This window comes from Gorilla gorilla, chromosome 8 (assembly GCF_029281585.2).
Source record: "Gorilla gorilla gorilla isolate KB3781 chromosome 8, NHGRI_mGorGor1-v2.1_pri, whole genome shotgun sequence".
Taxonomy (NCBI): Eukaryota; Metazoa; Chordata; class Mammalia; order Primates; family Hominidae; genus Gorilla; species Gorilla gorilla.
Genome location: NC_073232.2, coordinates 35,932,117 through 35,955,616, shown reverse-complemented (window position 1 = coordinate 35,955,616; position 23,500 = coordinate 35,932,117). Strand labels below are relative to the sequence as shown.

Below are 23,500 nucleotides of genomic sequence, written 5' to 3'. Positions count from 1 at the left end.
GAATGGGAGAGCTGCTTTGAGTGATATCTGGAGAGGAGCAAAATGGGGGAAGATTGCCTCACCTCCTTACAGGAGGCCAAGAAACAATTTAGAGATGCTGAGAACCCTCTAGTGCTTTATCTCAGAGAAATCTTCAGAATCACTTCCTCTTGGTGCCTCCCCCACCTCCACGTATACCGCTACTTTATCCCGACCTCTTTGAACTTCCTGGACCAGATCTGTTCCCTCCTCCTGCGTGCTCCCTTCTCCATTCTACCATCTTCCCCTCCTCGACTGCTACTCACTCAACAGAAGGCAGCTGGGGATCTGACTTCCAAGACTCTACCTCCTGCTGATTCTCTGACAGCCCCAGTGGCACCCTCTCATCTGGAAAATGAGAAAAGGGGGACCCTATAGGGACATCTCTCATGATTGCCCTGGTTTGAAAACAACCAATAATAGATAGAGGAACCCCAGCGTTTGTCTATCAATTCTGGTCAAAGGCTGAGCTGCGAAGCACAGTTATAGAATTTCCTGACTTCCATAAAGATCCAATTGGGTTTGCCCACGAATTTGAGCTCATTAGCAGAACCTACGACCCAGGTCATTCAGACCTTTACCAGCTGGTACACATACTTGTTTCAGAGGCTAAAGCTAAGCGACGGCTAGAAAAATCACAGAGGTCAGACCTGTTAGCAGACTTAATCCTCGAAGGCCCAATAGAATGACAACAATCAGCCCCCAAAAGTCCAGAAGACAGGCTCAAAGATGCCTGGGAGCGAGCACCTGGTCTGCTAAATGTCATTCCCTCAGTGTTCCAAAGGATTGTGGATTGAATAAAATCTAGCAGTGCCACCAGAACCCAAAAGAATCAGATTACATCATTTTACATGTTTTAATAAAACTTTGCAACAGTATTGCAAGATGTCAGCTGATTGCTTTGAAAGCACTAAAAATGATACATTATTAAATGCTAACTTTTAAAACAGACCAGATGATGATTTAGCCACCCTAGTAAATTGGGTCATGGCCAGGACTAATAAACTAGTTACCTTAGCTGACCAGTTATCCTGGGCTGTGATAAAAAAGAAAAAATAAGACTGCCCAAGTTATGCATCTACAGTTAAAGCAATTTGTTGGGGTGATCAGACCCAACACCAGGCCGTGGGGGCTATGAAGTCCAGCGGAGTCAAAGAAATGAGAAAAGACAAGAGAAAGTGGGACCAGGGGGCCGACGCTAGTATGGATGCTGCGAAGGCCCCAAGCTCTGCGAGCCCATGCTGTTTATCGGTGATCAAACAAAGAAACAGGTGGTGAGGATGTGGGGGTTGAAAGGAAGCAGTGCATCAAGCAAACAAGCCACAGCTGTGGCGGTTTAGCATTTTCTCCAAAACATACGGCTACCTGAGACAATGGGAGTGCTAGAAGCAAGGAGCCAGCAAGTCCAGACACATTCCAAAGGCCACGAGGGATTTTAGACCGTGGACCCCGGACATGTTCCAAGCCCTGCCTCAGCTTCTCTCCCAACACTCAGCTTTTCTCCCAACACAATTAACTTCTCAAACTTCTCAGTCTCAGAAAAATGTTAAACCGCCTCAGAGGACTCTTCCCTCAGCCTGTTACTACTGTAAAAGACTGGGACACTTGAAACGGGACTGCTTTAGGCTGAAATGGAAGCCACAGCAGGAGGATACAACTCAGGAAGACCAGGGGTGCTCTGAGGAAGTTAAAGTGTTTCACCTCTCCTAGTATTCTACCTTGACAAAACAAATTGGGAGAGATTAATATAATCATTAACCATCCTTACTTGACACAGGAGCAGCCATATCTGTTATAAATCCCACCTTGTTTAGAAATCCCATTTCTCAGAGTAATGAAAAGATTAGCATCATGGGTGTATCTAGAAAAACTATCTCAGGTTTTAAATCAAAACCTTACAGTTTGTCAGGTTTGGTGCCCTACCAACCAAGGGCCCTAAATGTGACCCACTCAGTCTGTCCCACATGTTCCTAATATGCCCTGAGATCCCTTTCAATTTTTGGGCCACGATCTCCTCAACATCCATAATGACCGTATTTTTTTTTTTTTTTATCAAAAGGTGGATTTTTTTTGGAATATGAGCCAGGAGACAAAACAAAACAAAAACAAAAACAACCCAAAACAAACAAAACAGCAAATTAGAGAAACATCCTGACAATGTACCATAGTTTAGTACTAGTAATGTTAAAACATCATCTTGTGTCTGGGAAATAAACTAAAGACAGAAAAAGGAAACATTAGCGGAGAAGAGAGAAAAGTGAAATAAAAGGCAGGGAGCTGTAAAACTCCCTTTAGCCTCCCCAGTTTTCCTGTAACCCCAGAAGTGGAACATTTGGTTAAGGCCATCCTCTCCCACTTATGGTCACAGTCAAATACAGACACAGGAAAAATATTCCTAAAGATACTGCTCCCCAACATTGTATAGTATCCTTCTTGACAGTAAGACATAGATGGAATTGTCCCTATCATACAAGATTATCTCATTATTCCCTGTACCAAGCCCTACAACACCCCTGTATTCCCTGTAGAAAAACCAAATGGTAGAGAATGAAGACTTTTTTTCTTGAGATGGAGTCTTGCTCTGTTGCTAGGCTGGAGTGCAGTGGCGCGATCTCAGCTCACTGCAACCTCTGACTCCGTGGTTCAAGTGATTCTCCTGCCTCAGCCTCCCGAGTAGCTGTGATTACAGGCATGAGCCACCGCGCCCAGCTAATTTTGTATTTTTAGTAGAGATGGGTTTTCACCATGTTGGCCAGGATGGTCTTGATCTCCTGACCTTGTGATCCTCCTGCCTTGGCCTCCCAAAGTGCTGGGATTACAGGCATGAGCCACTGTGCCCGGCCTTTTTTTTTCTCACTATATTTCCCAGGCTGGTTTCAAACTCCTGGTCTCAAGATATTCTCTCTTCTTGATCTCCCAAAGTGCTGGGATTAGTTATGAACCACCATACCTGGGCTGAGGGTGGAGATTTGTACAGAATTTGAGAGCAGTAAACAATATCATAATATTTAGACACTCACATACCCTTCTATCAGCTGTACCCACTCCCAGTCAGTATTTCTCAGTTGTGCATCTACAGTGCCTTCTCAAGAATTCCTGTAGATCCACACACCCAATAGTTGTTTGCGTTCACCTGGAGAGAATGGCAATCTACATGATATACGTGGACTGTGATGCCTGAAGGGTGCACAGAAAGTCCCACTTATTTTTCCCAAATATTAAAGGCCGATCTACAGGACCCAATTTTTCCCCAGGACTCAGTGCTCATCCAGTACGTGGATGACATTCTCCTTAGGTTAGACACACTCTCTTCCCCTCAGGAAGATATTTCATATTTACTCACACAATTAGCCAATAAGGGACAAGGTGTCTCAAGATGAACGTCAGCTGTGTTCACCCCAAGTCAAATATTTGGGGGCATAGTATCTGAGTCCAAGGACTGAGCGTTAACCCTGATAAAGTGAGCGTAGTTTAACTTTCCCCATGACCATCACTAAAAATCAACGTTTAAAGGGTTTTCAGGGCTGGCTGGCTATTGTAGGAACTGGATACCATATTTCTCCCTTGCCCCCCAACTTCTGTGCATACCTATGAAGTGAATGGTCTGATCTCTTTTCTCTGCCTTCCTTTTTTTAGCATATGAAAGTGGAGGAATTGCATCTGGGGTAATGACCATGTAACATCATGACCATCAGAGAACTGTAGGCTATTATGGCAACAGACCCTGTAGCTCAAGGGCTGCCTCACTGTATGAGAGCATCAGCCGCTTCCCTTCTATACAAGTCTGTTGAAGAAATAATCATGGGTTCCCTTCCTGTTTGTGTACCGCATTCTCTTGAGACCCTTCTAAACTCTCATCATAACTCAACACCTGTCAATAGGTTAACCTCCGTGAAGTTTTGCTTTTATCTCCAAATATTATCATATCCCAGTGTAATTACCTTAATCCTGCCACTCTATTCCAGGGACCTTCTGATGAAACCCCTCATGACTATGTTCTGATGACTGACCAATGTCTCACTTCCAGGACAGACCTGCAATTCATGCCACTGGATAATGCTGAGATAGACTGGTATGCAGATGGGTCTGATTTAAGAGGGGAGCATGGAAATGTTAGAGCAGAATATGCTGTGATTTCCTTATTAGAGGTAATTGAAGCCAGTCCTCTTCCCCAAGGCAGATCAGCTCAAGTAGCCAAGTTGATTTCCCTGACCCGAGCTTTTCAATTGGCGAGCTCTATGTTCACAAGGTTGTGAACATAGGCCCTGACAGCTGCTCTGCATTTGGGTTTGCTCATGACTTTGGGATGCTACAGAAGGAGAGAAGATATTTAACCTTCTCAGGGCAACCCATAAAAAATGACCAACAAGCATCAGAGCTGTTAGAAACCATTCTAAAACCAGAACTTCTGGCAATTATAAAAATCCCAGGTCACTCTAAATTGGACACCACTGAAAGGGTAACCAATTTGCTGATGCTACAGCTAAAAGAGCAGTATTTGAGCCACCAGCCCCCATCTGGGGAATGGCCATAAAACCTGAAACACTTAAAAACATGTTGAAGAAAACCCAGAGCATAGCCCAAATGAGAGGGAAATCTACTTGGAAACAGAAAGGGGGATACCTGTCTCTGCAAACTGAAATATGATGTGAACCTAATAATAAACCCATTATTCCAATGGGATGTCAGATGCCCCTTATGGAATATGTTCATCATCAGACCCATTGGAATCCAGAGAAAATGATATCCTGGTGTAAACAATATTATTGGAAACTGTCATTCCTGGTGGCACAAAAGGTTTACTCCTGATCTGTTTTTTGTTGCCAAAATAAGCCAGGGAAGCCCTTCCATGGGGCCAAGGGTCATTTTCCCCTTCTAGCTGGACCTTTTGAGGTTTGGCAGCTTGATTTTAGCCATAACATTTTATCCACAAATTTAGAGGATCTTTACACAGGACTGGAGACAGCTGCTGTGGAGAGCTTTAACCCAAGACACCAGCCCAGACCTGTATACAAAAGAATGCCTATATTTATTGTATGATAGCCATTACAATGATTGTCCTAGAGATACTGGCAATTGCTGTGTTATGCAGAACCAGGCACCAGCCTTGTCTGATTTAATATCCTTTTAGTAGTTAAAATGAATTTCACAACCTTGTTTCTGTTTATCCTCTGTCTCTGTGCCTTGCCACTGCCACCCACTGTGGCCCATGAAACAAACCTGTTTCTACAATGGGCTCAGGATTATGCAGACAGATTATAAAAAGATGCCTCCTGGATATGCAGACTCATGCCTCTTTCCAGTGGCTCCAGCCTTCCATGTTGGGTATCTCCTTTCTATGGTCAGGACTGGATAGAATACCAAAAATGTATTACATCACAGAAATGGTCTGGTATCCTCAGTGCTGGTGTAAGAAAATACAATATATATAATTAGCCCATTGAAAATACACTTAAGAGCAAGGCACATGGGAAAAGGTTTTCAGAGGAAAGGTCCAGCTCAGCAACCCTCACCTTAGTCCCCTCTCTGCAACTAATAGAGAAGTTGGTAACCACACCCCAAGTAACTGCTGAATTTCAAGATGAGATACTGCAAAATTTGTGATTAGTTTAACTGAACCACCCCTTTATTAGGCCAACTCAGCCAGAATGCTCCTTTATGCTGCAAAGAAAGAAACCACACAAAGGGCCAATGGTGAAACAGTCCAGGAGATATGGGGTGGATACCTGGAAAGCATTGTGACCACATTATTATGTTACAAGGACTGGCATGACACCTATTGGGTACAGTGACCAGATATTAATTGGCTAGCATTAAATGGGACATATTGGCTATGTTGCTTTAACTTATGGCCTTGATTACCCCCAGGATGGTTAAGATGATGTTCCCTAGATTAAGCTTGGGCACAAGGATGAGTAATTCAGACCCTGCCAAACTAGCAACGCTTTTTCACTTACAGTCTTGCTGGACACATTCTGTATTCCAATGGTATGATCGCTTAGCTTCTGTCTTTGTACCATAAATAGCTATTGAACGTGTTATATGGCATACAGAGGCCTTAACAAATTATACCCAAAAGGTCCTAAATGATAGACACATGAGTATCTCTTTGCTAAACAATGAAGTCTTACTAATGAGGAAAGCTGTGCTGCAAAACCATATGGCCTTAGATATACTCACAGCAGCCCAAAGCGGAACCCGTGCCATCATAAAAACTCAATGTTGTATTTATATTCCAGATACATCAAATAATATAACTTAACTTATGGCTGATATGAAAACCCAGATAACCAACCTGTCAGACCTAAAACCCTTGGTAATTGACTGGTTGAGTGGTTGGTTTGGATCCTGGGGAACTTGTGGCAGAAGATATTGCTCATAATAGGAATAATAATAATAATTAGTGTTCTGCCATGCTTTTGCTTACAATGTTATAATAGTATATTCTTGCAAGTAAGTCAACATGCAACCAAAAAGGCTAGAGTAATAGTTGTCCAAAGAACTGCTCTAATTGAGGAGGCAGTAGCATAGCCTGAACCAGCTTCTAGGTTTGCTTTCCATTTTGCTATAAATCTGGGAAAGTCTCTCTCTTTTTCTCTCTCTCTCTCTGTCTGTGTGTGTGTGTGTATGTGTGTGTATTTTATCTTTCTTTTTTACTTATCATATTTTATCTCCATGAAACATGACCTTAGGAATAAGCCTTCCAAGTAATGTGGGACCTGAACATCCTGGCGACAAGGGACAAGCTCAAAAAAGAAAAAAGAAAAAAACCTGAAACCAGAGACTTATTTACCTCTAAAATTCTTTCTCCATAAGATTTTAAAGAAAAAATGGGAGGAAAATGTAAGAGGAAAAGAAATCTTGGGACCTCAAACTCATAAAGCCAAAAGAAAAATAAAGCAAAGAATTGGATCAGGCAATCCTGCCTCCCATTTGCTTCCTAAATAAGATGGCTGCAAACATAAAAAAGTTACATACCTCCCTCACAGTTTGCCCACAAGGAGATTCTTTTGTGGGCCCCAAGATCTTTACCCTAAAACAGTTATGTGGAATTTCACTCTGGCAATGTAAATTGATAGCTTATCTTCGCAGGTGCAGGACAAAGGACAGAACTCAAAGTCATCCCTCTGCTGACCTGAGACAAATGCGTATCTGAGTGCTTCCTCCGCCCTATTGTCTATGTCATTTTTTGTTAAAATGCATAAAGTACTGATGTCTTCAGCAAGCCAGATGAAGTCATGAGTGTCTATTTCCTCTACCTCCCTCACACATGAAAATTGTGTATTCAGTGAAAGGCTGATCAAAGGCTCAAAAGGATGCAACCATTTTGTCTTTTTATCTACTGAGACACGTTTTAAAAATATTTCTTTGGTTCACACCCGTAATCCCAGCACTTTGGGAGGGGGAGGCAGGTGGATCACCTGAGGTGGGGAGTTAGAGACCAGCCTGACCAAAAAGGAGAACCTCGTCTTTACTAAAAATACAAAATTAGCTGGGCATGGTGGCGCATGCCTGTAATCTCAGCTACTCGGGAGGCTAAGGCAGGAGAATCACTTGAACCTGGGAGGCAGAGGTTGCAGTTGCAGTGAGCCGAGATCGTGCCATTGCACTCCAGCCTGAGCAACAAGAGTGAAACTCCGTCTCAAAAAAAAAAAAAAAAAATTACCTTCCTTCAATATCTACCCTTTCCCTTTTAAATATTGAAGCCCTCAAAATCATCTTTGGAGAAAAGCATAGACCTGTCTCCTGGGCACACATCCTTAATTTTGGCAAATAAACCTCCTACAATGACCGAGAGTTGCCGTGGTCATTTTCTTTTATTTACATCTAGCAACCATGAAGGGATTCCTGAATGAAGGTGGCCCAGGCCTGCAGCAGCTCTCCTATTGGTGCTTGGTACTGGCTTGGGCTGTGTTTATCACCCTAAACGATGGGACGATTTGCTGAGGTCTGGGACCTCCTTCCTCCAGGGATCCCTGACCTCCCCAATTTTGTTGTTTAGTTGAGGGGGGGGGTCTGAGGTTTATTTTGCTATAAAAAAAAAACTCCTTTTCCTGGGAGTTTCAGCTGGCTTCCATCAAGGAAGTCGAGCTTGTCTGCTTCTGCGCAGGCAGAGAGTGGTCTTTAGCCTGGTCCCCATTATTAGGTAAGGAGCTGAGTTGGGATTTTGTCTTGCTAATTCTCTTTAATGACTAAACGTTAGTTTATTCTTCATTTCTCCTTACAATTAAAGTGCTCAGAAAGCATAATTGGTGTGATCAGTGTTTATTTTGCTGATCTGTTTTTGCTTGTTTTGTTAAGGTTTTTAATTTGGTATGTTTTTATCTTTCTTCTATCATATTTGACCAAGTCTAAATCCCTCTAGCCTATGAGTGTGAAATTTCCACTCTGGAGACAAGAAGAGCATCTTGCTCCTCTCAGTCTTTCTGGACATTCTCATGTGTCTGAGATCATGTGAGGGTGTCTGGGAGGAATACTCCATAGACATGGCTCGGATTAGGTTTCCCCCTTATAAGAACATACTTAGGGTCTATTCTCAGCTTGTAGGTGCATATAAGGAACTGACCTCTCCTGCACCTTAAGCCCTTGAGACACTGTGCCAGGTAGCAGTGATATGGGTGGACCAAACTTGTTCAAGAACTAATGGCCCTGAAAATCTAGGTCAACAAGCAGCACACTTTGGGTGTGATACACTCCCCAACTTGGTTAAATTTAGTTTTCCTTTTTTTCTACACTTGGTTAAATCTTAAAGAGAACTCTAAGTTAGGAGGAATGAGGCCTCTAAGTTCGCCGAAGCCCCCACACAGCTGTGGAACATAAGTTTCATCCTTGGAAACTCTGGCTGGGTATTTGCAAAATACTTCTAGTGAATTGCCATGCACATATTTAGTCAAGTGGACAACTATAACCAAAGCAGACTCTAAGTTACAATGGCCTAGAAGGGAATCTTCTGAGATGCCCATATTAGTGCACCTGGGAACTAGGATGGAAAATGCATGCACAAAAACTCAACAGCCAGAATGGGAGAGCTACTTTCAATGGTACCTAGAGAGTAGCAAAATGGGGGAAGACTACCTCACTTCCTTACAGGAGGCCAACAACAACTTAGATATGCTAACCGAGAACTCTCTAGCACTTGATCACTCTTAAAGAAATCTTCAGAATTGCTTACTTCCCCCTTGGTGCTTCCTTCACCTCCATTTACACCCCCATTTTACCCCGCCTCCTCTGAACTTCCTGGACAAGATCTGTTCCTTCCTTCTCTTGCATGCTCCAGGCTACCATCTTCCCCTCCTCCTCATCTGCTGCTCATTCAACAGAAGGCAGCAGGAGGTCTAACCTCCAAGACCCTACCTCCTGATGATTCCATGACAGCCCCCATGGCAGCCTCTCATCAGGAAGATGGGAAAAGGGGGACCCTGCAAGGACACCCCTCATGATTGCCCATTTAGGGAACAATCAGTAACAGGTAGGGGAACCCCAGCAATTGTCTGTCAACCCTGGTCAAAGGTTGAGTTGTGAAGCATAAATAATTTACTCTTCCCAGGGCTCTAAATGTGACCCACTTGGTAGGTCTCACATGTTCCTAATATGTCCTGGGAACCCTGTCAATCTTTTGGGCTGCAATCTTCTCAACATCCTTAATGCCCATAAGTCTTTTTCATCAAAGGTGAATCTTTTTGGAATTGGAGCCAGGAGACCAAAAATAACAAATTTTAAAAAGTCTTGACAATGTGCCATGATTTAGTAATGTTAAAACATCATCTTGTGACTGAGAAAATGAACTAGAGACAGCCAAGAAAATGTTAGAGGAGAAAAGAGAAAAATGGAATAAAAGGCAGGGAACTGTATGATTCCCTTTAGTCCCCCCAAAATTCATATTAACCCCAAAAGGGGAACATTTGCTTAAGGTCATCCTCACCCACTTATGGTCCAAGTCAAAGACAGACTTAGAAAAAATATTCTCAGCCACTCCAATAGATGTTGGGATAAACAGAAAAAAAAGTCTCTTGCCCAATATTAATATCCTTTCAGAAAGGAAGCCATAGATGGAATTGTCCCTATCATACAAGATTATCTCAAAAGGGGGCTGTGTCCTCATTATTTCCTGTACCATCCCCTGCAACACTCCCCTTCCCCACCACCATATTCTTTGTAGAAAAAACAAACAGGAGAAGATAAAAACGAACAGGAGAAGATACGTTGTTTTTTTTTTTTTTTTTGAGAAGAGGTCTCACTATATTGCCTAGGCTGGTCTTGAACTCCTGAGCTCAAGTGATCTTCCTACCTTGGCCTTCCCAAATGCTGGGTCTATAGGTGTGAGCCATCATGCCCGGCTTGAGTATGGAGATTTATACAGGATTTGAGAGCAGTAAACAATAGCATAATATTTAGACACTCACATACCCTTCTATCAGCTGTACCCACTCCCAGCCAGCATTTCTCAGTTGTGCATCTGCAGTGCCTTCTTTAGTATTCCTGTAGATCCACACAGCCAATATTTGTTTGCCTTCACCTGAAGAGAATGGCAATCTACACGATATACATGGACTGTAATGCCTCAAGGGTGCGTGGAAAGTCCCACTTATTTTTCTGAAATATTAAAGTGTGATTTAGAGGACTCAATTTTTCCCTGAGGCTCTATGCTTATCCAATAAGTGGATGGCATTCTCTTTGGGTCAGACACACTCTCTTCCTCTCAGGAATATATTTCATATTTACTCAAACTATAAGCCAGTAAGAGACAAAGTGTCCCAAGATAAACTTCAGCTGTGCTCACCCCAAGTTAAGAATTTGGGGGCATATTATCTCCATCAAAGAACTGAGTATTAACCCTAGTAGAGTGAGAGAAATTTTAGCTTTCCCAGTGTCCATCACTAAGAAACAACATAGAGGGTTTTTGGGGCTGGCTGGCTATTGTAGGAACTGCACACCAGATTTCACCCTTATGTCTCAACCCCTGTATGCATACCTAAAAAATGAACAGTCTGATCCCATCATGTTTACTCCAGAGGGACAATCAGCCGTGCAACAAATAAAGGAAAGTTTCAAAATGCCCCAGGCTTAGGGCACCCTAACTACAAATTGCCTTTCTCCCTATTCATACACAAAAGTGGAGAAATGGCACCTGGGCTACTGACCAGAAACCTAGTGATCACCAGATAACTATAGGGTATTATAGCCAACAGCTAGACCTTGTGGCCTTACCTCACTGTGTGAGAGCTGTATCAGGCACTTCCATTCTGTAGAAGTCTGTTGAAGATATTATTACGTGTTCTTCCCTTTCCATTTATGTACCGCATTCTCTTGAGACCCTTTAAACTCTCATCATACTTAATATGTGTCTGTCAATAGATTAATTTTCTATGAAGATTTGCTTTTATCATCTCCAAATATTACCTCATCCCACTGTAATAGTCTAAATCCTGCTACTCTGTTCCTGGGCCCTTCTGACAAAACCCCTCATGACTGTTCTGATGACTAACTTCTCACCCCCAGGACAGGCCTAGAGGAGATGCCACTGGATAATGCTGAGATAGACTGGTATACAGATGGGTCTGATTTAAGAGGAGAGGGTGGAAATGTTAGAACAGGCTATGCTGTGGTTTCCTTATTAGAGGTAATTGAAGCTGGTTCTCTTCCCCAAGCCAGATCACCTCAAGTGGCCGAATACTTTAAGTTTTAGGGTACATGTGCATAACGTGCAGGTTTGTTACATATGTATACATGTGCCATGTTGGTGTGCTGCACCCATTAACTCGTCATTTAACATTAGGTATATCTCCTAATGCTATCCATCCCCTGTACCCCCACCCCACAACAGGCCCCGGTGTGTGATGTTCCCCTTCCTGTGTCCATGTGTTCTCATTGTTCAATTCTCACCTATGAGTGAGAACATGCAGTGTTTGGTTTTTTGTCCTTGCAATAGTTTGCTGAGAATGATGGTTTCCAGCTTCATCCATGTCCCTCCAAAGGACATGAACTCATCATTTTTTATGGCTGCATAGTATTCCATGGTGTATATGTGCCACATTTTCTTAATCCAGTCTATCATTATTGGACATTTGGGTTGGTTCCAAGTCTTTGCTATTGTGAATAGTGCTGCAATAAACATACATATGCATGTGTCTCTATAGCAGCATGATTTATAATCCTTTGGGTATATACCCAGTAATGGGATGGCTGGGTCAAATGGTGTTTCTAGTTCTAGATCCCTGAGGAATCGCCACATTGACTTCCACAATGGTTGAACTAGTTTATAGTCCCACCAACAGTGTAAAAGTGTTCCTATTTCTCCACATCCTCTCCAGCACCTGTTGTTTCCTGACTTTTTAATAATCGCCATTCTAACTGGTGTGAGATGGTATCTCATTGTGGTTTTGATTTGCATTTCTCTGATGGCCAGTGATGATGAGCATTTTTTCATGTGTTTTTTGGCTGCATAAATGTCTTCTTTTGAGAAGTGTCTGTTCATATCCTTCACCCACTTATTGATGGGGTTGTTTGTTTTTTTCTTGTAAATTTGTTTGAGTTCATTGTAGATTCTGGATATTAGCCCTTTGTCAGATGGGTAGATTGCAAAAATTTTCTCCCATTCTGTAGGTTGCCTGTTCACTCTGATGGTAGTTTCTTTTGCTGTGCAGAAGCTCTTTAGTTTAATTAGATCCCATTTGTCAATTTTCGCTTTTGTTGACACTGCTTTTGGTGTTTTAGACATGAAGTCTTTGCCCATGCCTACGTCCTGAATGCTATTGCCTAGGTTTTCTTCTAGGGTTTTTATGGTTTTAGGTTTAACATTTAAGTCTTTATTCCATCTTGGATTAATTTTAGTATAAGGTGTAAGGAGGGGATCCAGTTTCAGCTTTCTACATATGGCTAACCAGTTTTCCCAGCACCATTTATTAAATATGGAATCCTTTCCCCATTTCTTGTTTTTGTCAGGTTTGTCAAAGATCAGATAGTTGTAGATATGTGGCATTATTTCTGAGGGCTCTGTTCTGTTCCATTGGTCTATATCTCTGTTTTGGTACCAGTACCATGCTGTTTTGGTTACTGTAGCCTTGTAGTATAGTTTGAAGTCAGGTAGCGTGATGCCTCCAGCTTTGTTCTTTTGGCTTAGGATTGACTTGGCAATGAGGGCTCTTTTTTGGTTCCATATAAACTTTAAATTAGTTTTTTCCAATTCTGTGAAGAAAGTCATTGGTAGCTTGATGGGGATGGCATTGAATCTATAAATTACCTTGTCCCTGACCCAAGCTTTTCAACTGGCAAAAGACAAGGCTGTTGAAAGTATTGCACTGACAGCTGCTCTGCACTTGGTGTTGCTCATGACTTTGGGATGCTACAGAAGGAGAGAGGATATTTAACCTCCTTGGGGTGACCCATAAAAAATGGACAAGAAGTATCAGAGCTGTTAGAAGTCATTCAAAAACAGAAACTTTTGACAATTATAAAAATTCCAGGTCACTCTAAGTTGGACACCACTGAAAGCAGGGTAACCAATCTGCTGATGCTACAGCTAAAAGAGCAGAATTTAAGCCACCAGCTCCAATCTGGGGAATGGTCATAAAACCTGAAACACTTAAAAACATGTTGAAGAAAACCCAGAGCATAGCCCAAATGAGAGGGAAATCTACTTGGAAACAGAAAGGGGGATACCAGTCCCTGGAAAGTGAAATATGATGTGAACCTAATAATAAACCCATTATTCCAATGGGATGTCAGATGCCTCTTGTGGAATATGTTAATAATCTGACCCACTGGAATCCAGAGAAAATGTAATCCTGGTGTAAACAATATTACTGGAAACTATCATTCATGGTGCCACAAAATATTTACTCTCCATGTGTTCTCTCTCCCAAAGATAACCCAGGAAAGCCCCTCCATGGGGCCCAGGATCATTTTCCCCTTCTGGCTAGACCTTCTGAGGTATGGCAGCTTGATTGTATTCAGCTGCCATTATCTCCAGTTTAAAAGTGTGTTTTAGTAACTATCTACGTGTCTTCCCACTGGTTGAAGCTTTTTCCTGCAGGCAAGCAACAGCGATGGCAGTTGGAAAAATCCTATGTGAAAAAATGATTCCACTCTGTGAAGTCCCCTCTGAACTTCACAGTGATAGGGGAACTCATTTTACTGGCCAGGTTTTTCAAATTATTTGTAAAATTTTCCTCGTACTTCAACATTTCCATTGTGCCTACCACCCTCAGTCTTCAGGGCTGGTGGAAAGGACCAATGGTACAATTAAAACACAATTGGCTAAGTTCATAGGGGCTTTTCACCTGTCCTGGCCTAGAACTCCTCCTGGCACTCCTTACACTCTGATCCACCATTTTGTGAAACATCAACTATACCCTTATACAATTATAATGGGAAGGCCCATGTGTCAGGAACCCAAATAACCAACCCAACTTTTCTCCAGGGAGATATATTGCAATATATTGTAAAGGACTAATTCATCACCTTATGAAAAGCCAAGTTTTGGTAAAGGATTCTTTTTACAGTGTCCTCCCTGAAGATGAGGTTTCTGGTCATAATCTGTAGCCTAGAGACTTTGTCTCTTACAAAAGAGAAAGTCTTTGGTAAAGGACTCCCTTAATCCCCGCTGGAAGGGTCCATACCAGGTAGTATTGACTAATTCATGTGCTGCACAATTAGGGGGTATAGACTTATGGATTTACATGTCTCATCTTAAAAAGGCACATCCTCCTGAGTGAACAGTGATTCCAGCCAAGGATCTTTGCCTCCAGTTCACTAAACAATATCAACCTTTGACTTGGGACTAGAAGCAGATAACAGCTGTTGTTGACAGCTTTAACCCAAGACACTGGCCCACCCATGCCTGTGTACAAAAGAATACCTGTGTTTATTGTGTAATAGCCATTATGATGATTATCCTAGGGATACTGGCAATTGCTGTCTTATGGAGAACCCAGCACCTGGTTTATCTGATTTAGTGTCTTTGCAGTAGTTAAAATGAATCTCACAACGCTGCATCTATTTATGCTCTTTTCCTACGCCTTCTTGCCTTCTTGCCACTGCCGTCTGCTGTAGCCCATGAAATAAACCTGTTTCTACAGTGGCTCAGGATTATACACACAGATTCCAAAAAGATGCCTGCTGAATATGCCAACCATGCCTATTTCCAGTGGCTCCAGCCTGTCATGATGGGTATCTCCCTTCTGAGGTCAGGACTAGCTATAACACCAAAATGTATTACATCACAGAAATGGTCTGGTGTCCTTAGTGCTGGCATAAGAAAGGACAATACATATAATTAGCCCATTGAAAAGACTCTTAGGAGAAAGGCACATGGGAAAAGCTTTTCAGAGGAAAGGACCAGCTCACTAGCACTTACCTAAGTATCCCCCCATCCAGTGAAAAGAGTGGGTGATAACCACACCCAAGGTATCTGCCCATTTTCAAAATGGGATAATGCAAATTTGGGATGGGTTGATCTGTCTTACCCTTTCATTTGGCCAACTCAGCTAAAAATGCTCCTTTATGCTGGGAACCAAGAAACCACATTAAAGACCCAGACCAACAGTGCAGGAGACATGTGGTGGATACTTGGAGAACATTGTGACCATATTATTACTACAAGACACTGGCTAGCATACCACGAATTGGGTACAGCAACATGGTATTTATTAGCTAGCTCCAAATAGGACATACTGGCTACATAGCGCTAATTTATGGCCTCAGTTACCCCCAGGATGGTTAGGACAATGTTCCCTAGGTTATGCTTGGGCACAAGGATGAGTAATTCAGACTCTGCCAAACCAGCAGACCTTTTTCATTTACAGTCTCATTGGACACATTCTGTATTCCAATGGTGTGATTACTCTGCTTCTATCTTTATACCACAAATAGATATTAAGGATGTTCTATGGCATATAGAGGCCTTAACAAATAATATGCAAAAGGCCCTAAATGATAGTTGCATGGCTCTCTCTTTGCTAAACAATGAGGACTCACGTATAAGAAAAACCATGCTGCAAAATTGTATGGCGTTAGATATGCTCACTGCAGCCCAAGGTGGAACCTTTGCCACAATCAAAACTGAATGTTGGATTTATATCTTAGAGGAATCAAATGACAAAACCTGACTTATGACTGACATAAAAACCCAGATAACCAACCTGTCAGATCCAAAGCCCTTACGAATCGACTAGTTGAGTGGTTTGTTTGGATCCTGGGGAACTTGGTGGCAGAAGCTATTGCTCATAATAGGAATCATAATAATAATTTGTGTTCTGTCCTGTTTTTTACTTAGGTTGTTGTAATGGTATGTGCTTGCAACTAAGACAATGTGCAACTGAGAAGTCTAGAGTAATGGTTGCCCAAAGAAGTGCTCTAACTGAGGAGGCAGTAGCATAGCCTGAACCAACTTCCAGGTTTACTTTCCCTTATGTTGCTACAAATCTGGCCTAGCTCCACATACATATTGTTCTTCTTTTTTTCTTCTTTCCTTCTCCTGTTTTTTTTTTTTTAAATCTCCATGAGACAAGACCACCTAAGAATGAGCCTTTCTAGCACCATGGAACCTTAACTTCTAGGAATAAAACATCCTAGGTACAAGGGACCAGCTCATAAAAGAAAAATCCTGAGACTAGAGACTCATTTCTTTTTAAAATGCTTTCTCAAAATGATTTTAAGTATGAAAAGGAAGCTGGGGGAATATGAAAGGAAAATAAATTTGGAACCCCAAACTCACCAAGCAAAAAGGAAAAAAAAGTCAAGCAGAGAACTGGGTCACACCAACCCGCCTCCTATTTGGTTTGTAAATAAGATGGCTGCAAAGATAAAAGGCTACTTAGCTCCCTCACAGTTTGCCCAGAAGAAAATCACCTTTGGGGCCCAAGATCTTTACCCTAAAACAGTTCTCTTGAATTCACTCTGGCAATGTAAATTGATTACTTATATTCACAGGTGCAGAACAGAGGACAGAAATCAAAGTCATCTCTCTGCTCACCTGAGACAAACACATATCTGACTGCTTCTTCTGCCATGTTGTCTAGGTTGTCTTATGTTAAAATAAAGATTCACTGAGCCAGACAAAAACATGGGTGACTATTTCCTGAGAATTACATGAGGATGTCTGGGAGGACTGATTCCTAAGAGATCCAGTGGCTCTGATTAGGTTTTTTCTTCAGAGGAACATAATTAGGGTCTAATCTCACCCAACAGGTCGGCCCCTCCTGCGCCTTGAGCCCCTGCCACACAAATTCAGGTAGCCGCAACATGAGTGGACCAAACTAGTTCAGGGAGTAATTGCCCTGGAAAGCTAGGTCCACAAGCAGCACCCATTGGGTCTGACACACTCCTTGAATTGGTTAAATTCAAAGGAAAACTCTAAATTCTGGGGAACAAGGCCTCTAAGTTGGCTTAAGCCTCTGCAGCTGCAGAACATGAAGTTCCACCCTTAGAAACTCCCGCTTGGTATGTGCAAAATACTTATGGTAAATCATTCAAATATTTAGTCAAGTGGATGTTGAGTTCTAATTAGGGATAAGAAGTCAGGCTGGTGGGAGTAGGAGAAAGCAAGAACAAAAACCAAATAAGCCATAAATCTGCCTTTTTCTCGTGGTCCAGGACACACAGCCCTACTGCGCAAATAAGTCACAATCTTCCTGCACCCAGCTATCACCAGACATCTTGACTAATCAAAAAGAACGCGTAAGTTAGCTCACTGCAACCTTGCTGTTATCAATATTGCACACAGCCCTCTTCAGCACACAGCACAAAGACCATCCTATAAAATCCTCAGGAAGCCTTTGTCTCCTTGCAGTTAGCTCCTCTTTTGCTGACTTGCCTGTTGCTTTTTTGAAACACATTTCCCTACTTTGTCTAATAAATCTGCCTTTTAAAAATCTGCAACCATTTTGGTAAGTATTTTTTACCACCCGTGCAACATCGGCCCCAGATAGTCAATACCTGTGACAGTGGCCCATTATAACCACAGAGGTTCTAACTTAACAGTGGCCTAGATGGGGATCATCTGAGATGCCCAAATTAGTGTACCTGGGAACTAGGATGGAAAATGCATGCACAAAAACTCAACAGCCAGAACGGGAGAGCTACTTTCAGTGGTACCTAGAGAGGTAGCAAAAAGGGGGAAGACTGCCTCACCTCCTTACAGGAGGCCAACAAACAACTTAGAGATACTAACTGATAACTCTCCAGTGCTTTATCTCTCTTAAAGAAATCTTCAGAATTGCTTACATCCCCCTTGGTTCTTCCCCCACCTCCAGGTACATCCCCAGCTTACTCCGACCTCTCTGAACTTCCTGGACCAGATCTGTTTCCTCTGCCTGCACGCTCTAGCCTACCATCTTCCTCTCCTTGTCTGCTACTCACTCAACAGAAGGCAACAGGGTGGTCTACTTCTACAACTCTGTCTCCTGATGATTTCACAACAGTCTCCCTGGCAGGCTGTCATCTGGAAGAAGTGGAAAAGGGAGAACCTGTAGGAACATCTCTCATGATCACACCATATAGGGAATGACCAGTAACAGGTAGGGAAACCCCACTGATGGTCTTTCAAACCTGGTCAAAGGCTGAGCTAGGAGGCAAAGTTAAAGAATTTCCTGACTCCCATAAAGATTTGCCCAAGAATTTGAGCTCATTGTCAGGTCACTCGTCATATGGCCCATGTCATTCAGACCCTTACCAGCTGTTCCACATGTTGGTTTTGGATGCTAAAGCTAAGGAATGGCTGGAAAAAGCACAGTGGTCAGACCATTTAGCAGAGTCAATTTCCAAAGGTCCAATAGGATGACAAGTCCCCAAAAGTTCAGAAGACAGGCTCAAAGATGCCAAGGCATGAGCCACTGCTCTGTTAATTATAATTCCTTCAGCATTCCAAAGGTTTGTGGATTGGAATAAAATCCAGCAATGCCACCAGAACCCAAAGGAATTAGTTTGAGATTATTTTTCATGTGTTGATAAAACTTTGAGACAATATTGTGGGATGTCAGCTGATTGCCTTGAAAACAATAAAAATGGCGCTTATTAAATGCAAACTTTCAAAACAGACCAGATGATGATTTAGCCACTTTTGTAAAACACCACATAACAAATTGGGCCATGGTCAGAACTAAGGAACTAGTTAACTTAGCTGACCAATTATCCTGTGCTATGATAAAGGAAAAAAAAAAAGACTGCCAGAGTTATGCATTTGTAGTTAAAGCAATTAACTTCTCAAACCTGTTAGCCTCAGAATAATGAAAAGCCCTCTCGGTCTGAGGACTCTTCCCTCAGCCTGTTACTATTGTAAAAGACCAAGCCACCTTAAACAGGACTGCTTTAGGTGGAAGTGGAAGCCACAGCAGGAGGATACAACTCAGGAAGACTAGGGGCACTCTGAGGAAGTTAAAGGGTTTCGCCTCTCCCAGTATTCTACCTTGACAAATTGGGAAAGATTAATATAATCATAACGTGAGCTCTCCATTGCCTTACTTGACATAGGAGCAACTATATCTGTCATAAATCCCACCTGCTTTAGAAACCATGTTCCTCAGAGTAATAAAAGGACTAGCATGATGGGTGTGTCTAAGAAAACTATCTGATGCTTTAAATCCAAACCTATACCTTACCGTTTTGTCAGGTTTAGCACCCCCTCAATCAAGGGCCCTAAATACAACAGTCAGTCAGTCCCATGTGTCCTAATATGCTGGGTAAGTGTCTGTTCTGTGGACCAGCCTTCTCTTTGTTCAGTTTCCAAAGTCAAGACTAGGAGAAAATACTAGCAAAGTCTTTTTTGGTTTAGGCATCAGGTCACATTTGGCTTGATATCCTTTACCAGGAATAGCATCTTTGGATATTGACCTGACCTTTTGGTTTTATTTCTTTTTCTTTTTCTTTCTTTTTTTTTTTTTTGAGATGGAGTCTCGCTCTGTCGCCTGGCTGGAGTGCAGTGGCGCGATCTCGGCTCACTGCAAGCTCCGCCTCCCGGGTTCACACCATTCTCCTGCCTCAGCCTCCGGAGTAGCTGGGACTGCAGGGGCTGCCACCATGCTGGCTAATTTTTTGTATTTTTAGTAGAGATGGGGTTTCACTGTGTTAGGCAAGATGGTCTCGATCTCCTGACCTCGTGATCCGCCCGCCTCGGCTTCCCAAAGTGCTGGGATTACAGGCGTGAGCCATCGCGCCCGGCCCTTTTGGTTTTATTTCTAAATTGGTGTAGGACTGAAACAGGAGGGTATGTTATCAGTTTATATCCCTAAGGCCTCAACACTTATGAATCCACTTAGATGGAATCTAGAACTCTGAGAAGCAGATATAAAATGTTTATTTCTGTCCAATGGTGATTACTGTGTTGCAGCCGCATTGTAACTGTGTTGCTGTTCATAAGTAGAGTCTTTGTGCATGTGGCTTGCGCATACATGCCCAGGGGGCCAGAGCATTACATTTCCATCAGGGCGTGGATCCCAGGGATACCAGACAGGACCAGGCAGAGGGTGAAACAGGCCATGATTTTCAGATTCTGCAAGTAGGAGGGAGGATGCACCTCTTGGCTGGGGCTTGTAATTGGGAGATACCAGAAAGTGATGACCAGATTGAATAATGACCAGCAACTCAAAACATGGGCCACAGCAAATTTCTATAAGCCAAACATTTTCTTTTATTTTACTATTATTTTTTTGAGATAGGGTCTCACTCTGTCACCTAGGCTGCAGTGCAGTGGCATGATCTTGGCTCACTGCAACCTCTGCCTCCCGGGTTCAAACGATTCTCCTAGCTCAGCCTCCCCAGTAGCTGGGACTACAGGCACGTGCCACCATGCCTGACTAATTTTTGTATTTTTTACTAGAGACAGGGTTTCACCATGTTGGCCAGGCAGGTGGGTGGATCACTCCTGACGTCAGGTGATCCACCCACCTCGGCCTCCCAAAGTGCTGGGATTACAGACATGAGCCACTGCACCCTGCCTCCAAACACTTTAGATGCTCGTTTACCTTTGCAAAATTATTCTAGGTTTAATTGCTCAGAATGGTTTGCGATCATGACAAGGCAGCAGTGTAGAGAAAGGATGGTTGCTAAAATAATTACAGGTCTTATTCAGGCATGCATAGAACTGTAGAGATAGCTTTGCAAAGTCAAAAGAAGCATTCAAAGCTTTATTCCTGGGGAATTTGGGAGCCTGTTTTTTTTTTGTTGTTGTTTGTTTTGTTTTGTTTTTGGTCTCCTCTCAAGTAGCCATAATATCTGATTATGCAACATGGGATTAGTGTTAGGGCGTTCAGAAGTAGGGCAGGGCACATTCTGCAGGGCAGTAGCGGGCTTTCTCCTTTGCCCTGAAGGTATAGTTTGTCAGGGCCTTCTGCAGGCAGCTGGAAAAAGTAATGCACCTGCCTTGGCTGAAGTGAATCCTGTATTAAGTCAGGTGCTTAATGAGAGGACCAAAATGGACTTGTGTCTCTGTCTCAATTTAGCCTAACATTGTATACAAGGCAATCAATCCTTAGTTTACATCCCTGAGTTGTAAGAGATGCATTATAAATGTGCATTAGTACAGTGCCTTTTGCCTGTGCAAAATGCATATTTTTATCTGTATTTTATCCTTTTGTGTGTGTATGCTACAAAATGTAACAAAATATCATTATGCTCTGAAGAAAAGAGAAAATATTATATCTTCTGAGTCTGTGGCCCACAAATCCCTGAGAAGCCGATATAAAAAGGTTTATCCCTGGCTCCATGACTTGAACTAATTTCGATTCAAATAGATGAAAGTTATAATCCACCAGTTGGCTCCAAACACTTTTTTGAGACTTTAATACAATTTTAGACATGCAGATAAAGATATACATTCACCTGATCTTTTCTCCATTTGACCCACTTTACTCCTAGGGAATACACGGATAGTAAAGAAATGGGATCTGTTTTCTTTGGGATGCACAAAAAGTTCTGGTCCTGGGTAAGCAAGCAATGGCTATTTATAAATAATTTGAAGTATACCTTCAAATGGGAAGTATTATTAACTCAGGTTATAATAACGGAATAGGTATTAAGTAAATTTCTAAATCTATTGCTTGAAGCATCGAAGTTTCCGGGGGTAGAGACGGTTTGATAAATGTCAAACTGCCAGACACTGAAGGAACTGAGCTTTCCCTACTCATCGTCTAAAGGTGAGCCTGCCGCATTATCACGGATGCTGTGATGGGCAGGTGTGTTAGTAGTCCTCTGAAAACAGTGGATTTCTTACATGTGAGGTTCCTTGGCTGTGACCAACACATGGCAGGTGCACCTTCCATCTGGCTGCTCTGTTTTGTGCAGTGAGACTTGGAAGGAGTGTGGGGGACCAAGGAGAATGAACGTGCACATGAAGCCCATGCTGGCTGCTGTGCCACGAGAAAGTCCTTTGCACACACAGTGAGCTTGTGTGACGGCTAAGAAGCCTTAAGCTTAAGAAACCTCAATTAAAAAAAAATATTGAAGTGCTACAAAATATGAAGTGCTACAAACAAAACCCCCTCCCTTCCAGAAAGTCATTATCATTGTACAACAAACAAATCTATCCTCTGACCTAGAGGAAGACATTATTCCTATGTTTGCTGTGCAAACATCCTTGGAAACATACAAGATATGGTTGGATGCGGTGGCTCAGGCCTGTAATCCCAGCAGTTTGGGAGACTGAGGCCTGCAGATCACCTGAGGTCAGGAGTTCGAGACCAGCCTGGCCAATATGGCAAAACCCCATCTCTACTAAAAATACAAAAATTAGCCAGGCATGGTGGTGGGCACCTGTAATCCCAGCTACTCCAGAGGCTGAGGCAGGAGAATCGCTTGAACCTGGGAGGTGGAGGTTGCAGTGAGCCGAGATCACCCCACTGCACTCTAGCCTGAGTGACAAAATGAGACTCTGTCTCAAAAAAAAAGAAAAAAATTACAAGATGTGCTGATACAAGAGGTGCAAAGAATGCCAGGTGAGGAATTGTTAGTTCTAACAAGAATGTGATGTATAAGTTGAGTAATTTAACCAAGCCCCCATTGGTTTCTTAATCTGAGAAAGAGATTTTATTTTCCTGATCTTTTGTTCTTTTATTTATTTTTTTTAGCTGCCAATCAGATTAATCAAACATGGAAAAAAAAGGTGAGGTTGCAATTGTGGGAATAGGATGCAATTTTCCAGGAGGTAAGAGTGATAAAGCAACAATAATCTTATCCTACATAATGCCTACATTACTAAAACAACCCTTGTGGTAAGTTGTCATTTATTTATTTATTTACTTATTTATTATTTATTTATTTATTTTAAGGCGGATACTTGCTCTGTCGCCCACACTGGAGTGCAGTGGGGCAATCTGGGCTCACTGCAACCTCTGCCTCCTGGGTTCAAGCAGTTCTCCTGCCTCAGCCTCCTGAGTAGCTGCAATTACAGGTGTCTGCCACATGCCTGACTATTTTTTGTATATTTTTTAGAGCAGGGGTTTCACCATGTTGGCCAGGCTGGTCTCGAACTCCTGACCTCAGGTGATCCATC

At 42.4% G+C, this 23,500-nt stretch overlaps 1 protein-coding gene across 16 annotated transcripts in view; it reads left to right on the top strand.

Moving 5' to 3' along the window:
• ANKRD26 (ankyrin repeat domain containing 26) overlaps positions 1 to 23,295 on the top strand; it is a 124,664-nt gene extending 101,369 nt beyond the window's left edge. For 5 of the 16 annotated variants that reach the window (XM_055353342.2, XM_055353340.2, XM_063709965.1 and 2 more), the window contains 2 exons: positions 18,270 to 18,533; positions 23,076 to 23,273. In XM_055353342.2, coding sequence (XP_055209317.2) covers positions 18,270 to 18,523 — 254 coding nt within the window. In that variant the 3' untranslated portion in view covers positions 18,524 to 18,533; positions 23,076 to 23,273. Of the gene's footprint in view, positions 1 to 3,983; positions 4,091 to 6,710; positions 7,244 to 18,269; positions 18,534 to 21,867; positions 21,935 to 23,075 lie in introns of those variants that run through there. The other 11 variants (XM_055353345.2, XM_055353344.2, XM_031015467.3 and 8 more) reach the window with 8 other exon arrangements.
• Positions 23,296 to 23,500: the final 205 nt, after the last annotated feature.